Here is a 6,867-nt window from a genome sequence, read left to right on the forward strand (position 1 = left end):
CTGACTCAGTTTGAGCTGATGCAGCCCCCACAGCCGCGAGGTGGGCGGGGGGATGAGCGCAAGCAGCACATGTGCACGGTTCAGATGCTACCATTCATGGTTTGTCATCTCAGCAGAAATCCGTCTTCAGCAGAAATTTCAGCTGAAACACCAGGCTGGTGAGCAGGGGCATGGATAAAGCACTTTAGAAATGGGTAAGCTGGAGACAGACACCTCTAGGGGGAAAAAGGAGAGAGGGATGGGCGAGAACAGGGCAACTGTCTTCTACAGGTCCATCAGTAACATCAGGCTACCACAGGGACCACCTGCAGAGCTAATCCAATAAGTTCCTGAAACAAGAGCAACAGCACTGAAAACTGTATTTTAGCACAGGAAAGGAAGAACATTTGAGCAGCAGATAGCAACAAATGATAATGGAACCAGTCCGAACGTCATGGAGCTAAATCTCGATTCTGTATCAGAAATATTCCATGTTTCACCCTTCCCTCTCAATCTCTCATTAGGTACATTTGCATAATAACAAAAACCCTCACCTTTTCAGGGACTGCATCCATTATGAGTTCACCATACATGTTAATTATCTGTAAGAGTTAGTAAATATTTGAATTTGTACAGAATAATTTGTAAAACTCAAATTCACACGTTCCCATAAAATGTAGGACCCTTCACACTTGAAACAGCAATAAGGAGGTGAGCAATTACAGCAACATTTTGCTCTAGTCTGAAGGACAAGCACTCTGGAACTAATAGTGGTTGGCCCAGAGAGAGACTGTAACTGGCTGCTTGAAGTCTGCCTCAATCTGAAATGCAGTTTAATTCAATTTCAGTCTACTGGTGCATGCCCTGGGCACTGCAACCTTCTCGTTTTTTTTGGCTGTGGGCCACAGTGTGCTGCTTCACCCTGCTGTTCTTGTCATCTGCCCAAGCTTGAGGAGGGGGGGAGATGCTAAAACCTGTATGGGTGGCCACTATTTTCTCAAAATTAGCGACCTCCAGACGTGTAACCACTATTACTGCACCTGCCATTGTAAGAGCTGCTCACTGCTCCTTTTACTTCTCAAGTAAGGATAGCCCACCTATAACATAGCAGAAGGTGAACAACTGATATCCTAATATAAATGGGATAACAAAGGTGTAGAAACACAAACACCAAGCATCTCTGACCTGGTCATTCAGCCAGTTCTGGCCTTCCAGTGTAGCTAAATCATCCATATCTAGCATGTGCTTATTATAGAAGACCCGGAAATTGCAAGTGGAGGATTTTGGATGTTTTTCCCGATACTTCATGATTTCCCTGGTGATAAAAGGTTTTCTAAAACAAGATTGAAAAGGTAGGAAAAAAAAAAAGTCAAGGTCATGTCAAATAGACTGGTGTTCTGTTAGGTGTTAGACGTGAGCGTGCAGTAGCAATGGAAGCAATTTGTCCTTTAAAAGTCTAGAATTTGATACTGCTACACACCTATGGGAGAAATCTTCATTAAAGACTTCTTTTAATCTTCCCATGACATCTTTTTCACAGAGTGGAACTAAACTGCCATATTTCTTCATAACTTCATCTAGGAATCCTTTAAATATACCAGAAAAATGAAAGTACAAACATGTAAAAAAACCCCTCTGAGTTCACCAGTCCAATAAATCAGCAATCATTCTGCACCCAACCAACACACAGCACCACACACAGCAAGTATGTATTTAAGGAAGCTAAGCTCAAATTGGCAACAGTAAATAAAAGCAAGGGAAGGAGGACAAAAAACAAAACAAAACAACGCAGGAATCTGATGTCTCAGCTTTACAGGGAAAGCTCAGACCCCATTCTTCCCATAGACACACACATATCTACATCAAACTAATTACACCAGTGCTATGAGGAGAATCCATCCCACTGCTTATTTCCATTAGCATCTTAAATAATTTTAGTGCAACATGAAAAGCCGTCAGCTTCTGCAACAGTTTTCACAGAAAACCCAGTATCTTGTCCTTACGGTACACAGTTACTCTCCCCAAATGTACGCAGCCCTGGCTGGCAGTGCTTGCAGCCCGCTCGGCTCCTCTGCCGACACCAGAGCACAGGAAGAGAGACCAGAGACACTCTTGGCAAGTTTAACTCATTTCCCCTGGTATCCTAGGGATGGCCACAGACAGCCGTGTCAGCCTGCCATAGCCTGGGCAACCATAACACCAGAAACAAAAGATATTAACCAGGAAATAATGAAGAGATGAATGCTGGAGGAACTAAAAAAACTAGGAAATAGATTGGTTTTTTTTCTCAGACACAAGACTGGAACAGTGGAGACATAAATCCCACCCAAGCATCCAGAACCACTTTGAGAATGAAAGAGAATGGAAAACAGGATTTCAACACTTGACAGTGAACAAGAGAAAAAAAGACAAAGTTGTCCAGCTTTCTGAAAATGATTTTTCAAATGCAGCAGCAAACATGCGTTCTCTGTACAGAATGCTGGAGCTGAGATCAGAGCCCAGGGAAATCGCACTAACCCAAACTCTAGGACCCTTCTCAGGCCTGGTGTGATGGCAGACACTACCTCTGGACAGTCAGGGTGTGTTTAGCTCTCTGCTTACTAAGGCTTTAACTAAATTTCCTGGAAACTTTCAAGGATTAGGATGGGAAGAAACAAGACAAGAGAAACATCTGACAGAAGAAGTGCCAGAACAGCAGTCAGAAAAGAACAAAAAAAGGAGAGAGACCAAGAACAAAACACAGAGAGGTGAGAAAAGCAGTGAAGATACAGCAAGAAGTACACCTGGATGTGCAACAGAAGGAAGGGAGGATTGGAGAGTGAGATCAGACAACAAGGAAGAGTTCTTCACGGGAAGATATCCTTCCTCACAACTCTGCCAAACACTTGCCTAACAAGTGCTACATCTTAGTAGACCGTGACAGGGAGGGTATTCCTCACTCTGGTTAGATAGAAGATCTACAGGGATGTAAGTGTACCTTATTCTCTTTTAATATATAATTTTTTTAAAAGCTTTTTATTCATACACACAGAGGAAGGATTGTCCTCATAGTTGCAGCCAACAGTAGCAGAGCTTCAAGAGCCCTGTAGGTAAAGCCTGACCTCACCTGGGCTGGTGTAACTGCATAACTCAAGGAAAACCCAAAGTTCAGACCTGGTGCAAGATCAGCCACCCATCACGAACAGGATTTACCACAGAGCCCTGTTTGACACCCAACAGCACATCAGAATGCACTAAATATTGCAGCCCATTAACATCCCAGTTCAGCTGCTGCAGAGAAATTAAAAACCCGAGAGCACCCAGAACACCTACATCTCCTTCAAGCACCTGCCCTAGCAACTCTTGCCAGCTTAGCAGGATCTTTTAGGGTGCGGTTAATTATCAACAACGCTCCTAAGCAGACAAGAACTCCTGTACACAGTTATACCAAAATTTAAATTGTTTTCTACAGCTTTTCAGCTGAGAAAACTCACAAGTGCTATACTGTCAGTACAAGTGTGCGTGTAGTGTAGACTCAGGTCCAATCCTCAGAGAGGAACCCTCAACTGAAGGAGATGGAAACTGGTCTCAGCTACTTCCACCCAGAAGCTAGGTACGAATTCTCTTAAAATTGTCAAGTGTGGGAAAGTTTAGTGCATTTGCTGTCTTCTTATTTCTTTAAGTGATTCAGGCCTCCCATGAACAAGAACATGACTACCTATCAGACCACAAAACTTAACCTTTGCCACCCTGGCACAGTCTTGGTTCTTGACTGCTACAGAAGGATTACATCCCTTTTTCTGCTGGACAAACTTTAAAACTCCATTGCAGAAGTGGTCTGTTCACTGTGATACCACAGTTTCTCTCAATTCCTCGCATAGTACCTGGTCCTTGCCAGATTACTGCTCCTTACTATGGGTATAGCATGCTGCCATACACAAACAAGACACCGATTACTATTTTTACCATATTCCTCTTTAGAGAGACTATCAAATTCTGCATGCTAGGCATTGAGTAAAAAAAATCCCAAAGCCTTTTTGCTGAACCTTTGCTAAGACTAGTCTTGCCTTTTTAAAAAATATTGCCTAATAAGATTCATTAAGCCCATTTTATGAACAATTGTAGAGAAAACTAAGTGACAATGAACAATATTTGGCTATTAAAACCTGAAATTCATTAAATGATTTAGTTTCAGTGTAAGACAGAGCAAGAGAAGAGAGCATAAGGCTGGAAGGAAGTGTTAGAAGTATTAGAACACTAAGGATGCTCAATAACCAAGTTCAGAGTAATAATTGTCAACCATTCAAAAAAACTGGAAGTTTTAACCCCGTATCATCTTCTGAAACTACATGATAAAAGACATTTAAAACACCTGTCAACAATTTTACACAAAGATTCCAATTAAATTACATTGTATTCTCTAAAACAAAAGAAGCAGAGGCACCATTCAGCTATCCCTCAAAACAGCCTGCATGCAGCTCTCCTCTCCAGTCTCACTTCATTAAGTGTTATGCTAAGCACCCCTTACAATTCGCAGTAAGAAACCATTCCAGTAAAGGAATTAATGCAACATGTAAACTCCAGGATACATCCAGCAGTTTTTATGACCTCCTGGAAGCCCTAAGATATGTAAAAGGTGTACCACAAAGCCACGTTGCCAACTGCTCATCAGCCACCCGGGAAGCTTTCTGACTGTTCCTTTTGCCTCCCTTCCGAGTTCCTGATTTCAGTCCTGTGCTTTCCGGTGAAGGCTCCTCAAGAGGACTTTTACAGTAAGGGTGATCTAGTAACTTTGCACTAAAAATGTCCAGGTTTAAGGAGCCCTCTACTTCCATTTGGCTAGAGCTGTCCTCATTTTGTGCCAGCTCCATGGATAAAGGTCCATTTGCAAAATTATCATTGACATCAGAATCCTGCAAGGAGGATTGCAACAGTATCATTCCATCTACACCCATAACCTCATTAGATTCTGTGTCATCTCGATCTGAAACAGCAATTCCTTTTTCAGTCACAGAGACAAAAATGTCAGAGCAATGATCCTCCAGCAGAGCCCCGTTGGTCTCCGCCTGGTGCAAGGTCTCTGCCTCCGGAGAAGCTCCAGCACGCAGTTCTGGCAGTTCTGCATCCCCACTGCCGTCCTGCCCTCCGGATTCTGGCTCCTCAGAACGCAGCTCAGCACACGGTAACGCACCCTGTGTACAGCAGATCTCAGGTGCACGTACTTCATTCTCCTCACCTAAAGATTTGGGTGTATTATTGTTCATATCTGATAAACTGTACCGGTTCCAAAGATGATTACTTTTAGATTTCCAGTAGGAGGGCCAGTTACACAATCCACTTTCAAAATCCTGCTGGAGCGTCTCTTGATGGTCCCTAGTAACTTTCTCCACCCACCTCGGCTTGATTTTTCTCAATTTAGAGGTTTTGCCTCTTGAACAAAGTAGTTCCGGGGATTTTATAATTCTATACCGAAACCTAACCATAGAAAGTTTCTTATGCATCATAAATAAAGATCTCTTTTTTACCGTACGATGGTTAAATTTGGACCTCTTTATAGTTGTCGAGGGGCCACAAGTTCCATTCCACTCCCTTTGCAACAGCATTTCCTTTTATAGTTGTTTAAAACTACCAGGACTGTGTTGCCCTCACCATTACTGCTCTCCTCCCTGCTATATACAAAACAACCTTTCTTTACAGGTAAGGCAGCACCATCCAGAGTACCACATGAGACATAATGGATTCTGCCAGCGATGCTCTTAAGAATAGCGACAGTTTCAAATTCTTCATTCAAGGGATCTTCACTCTGAAAGGATTCATTGTTGAGTTTTCTTACTGCTTCTCCAGATGGGCTGTCAGCTTTGCAATAGGGGCAGGATCTTTTTGCTCTCAGTAGTTTTGTAAGGAAAGCTGTATGGTTCAATTGATAGGTTTCTGCATTTAGAGGCACATCAGGAGCCTGCCTGCTCTGGAGCTCAAATGCCCTTCTTCTGCACCGCAGTCTTCTGAATGGTTTGTTGTGATTTAAGCTCACGATTAGCTGAGAACTCTGTCTCTTCTTCTTAGCTAGGAAAAATTGGTCTTGGAAGCAGTATTTCCCAAGCTCCCCACATCCAGTGGTCCATCTTCTAGACTGGGCCAGCAACTGACTTCTTTTCCAAAGCAAATGTCTTCTATGGTTTTTCATTTTTCAGCTGCATTATGATCTTGAAAAACAGCTGAAAGAATAAGGGAAATGAATTCAGAGTTAGCTGGACTGTAACATAATAGCAAAACACTAAGGCATGTTCCCTGAGGAATGTGCCTATCTAAAATTCCACTGGTTCTCCAAACACAATCCCACATTCCCGAGGACATTCTCACTCGTACCAAAAAGAAAAAGAAGCAATAGTTGCAATGGCTCGGTGCTTAAACAGGCTCTTCTCATTCACCTTCCCTTGAGGTAGAGCCACACGCAGGTAATCCCCACCCAGCCCGCTCTCCCTGTATGTAATTTCTGACTCTCTAGCCCGAGGTTAAACCTCTCTCAGTACCCATGCTGTAGAGCAAGCACAGTTAACCAGCTTACCTCAAAAGGCTTTTGAAAAACAAAATTTTGACGTCCAAGTTAGTCAACAAGTGCATGCAGGTACTGACTCCACCAGCATGGTATAAAGCCGAGCTTATTCCTGCACAATAAATGTCAGCAGGCACTTTGAAGACACTTCACACCTCACAAATTGTTTCCTTAAAGAACAGCAATGCACATACTGCCACAGAAAGTTTCATTCTCTGACTAAAGACTGCCGCAGCTTACCCTGTGAAGTGGTTCCTGTGTACCCACAGTAACAGCTCGCTCTGGGTGACAACACCACCATCAGCTCCTATAATCAGGTTTTATCTTTGCATTAACAAAGCAATATCAATGCAGGA

General features: G+C 42.9%; 1 protein-coding gene across 1 annotated transcript in view; it reads right to left on the reverse strand.

Moving 5' to 3' along the window:
• Positions 1–5,561, reverse strand: part of SENP5 (SUMO1/sentrin specific peptidase 5) — a 14,115-nt gene extending 8,554 nt beyond the window's left edge. The window contains exons 1-4 of the mRNA XM_010076723.1: positions 4,601–5,561; positions 1,460–1,565; positions 1,165–1,312; positions 534–581 (exon numbers count right to left, since the gene is read on the reverse strand). Coding sequence (XP_010075025.1) covers positions 534–581; positions 1,165–1,312; positions 1,460–1,565; positions 4,601–5,561 — 1,263 coding nt within the window. The remainder of the gene's footprint in view (positions 1–533; positions 582–1,164; positions 1,313–1,459; positions 1,566–4,600) is intronic.
• Between the last annotated feature and the right edge of the window lie 1,306 nt (positions 5,562–6,867).

This window comes from Pterocles gutturalis, unplaced genomic scaffold (genome assembly GCF_000699245.1).
Source record: "Pterocles gutturalis isolate BGI_N339 unplaced genomic scaffold, ASM69924v1 scaffold323, whole genome shotgun sequence".
In the NCBI taxonomy this organism is placed as follows: Eukaryota; Metazoa; Chordata; class Aves; order Pterocliformes; family Pteroclidae; genus Pterocles; species Pterocles gutturalis.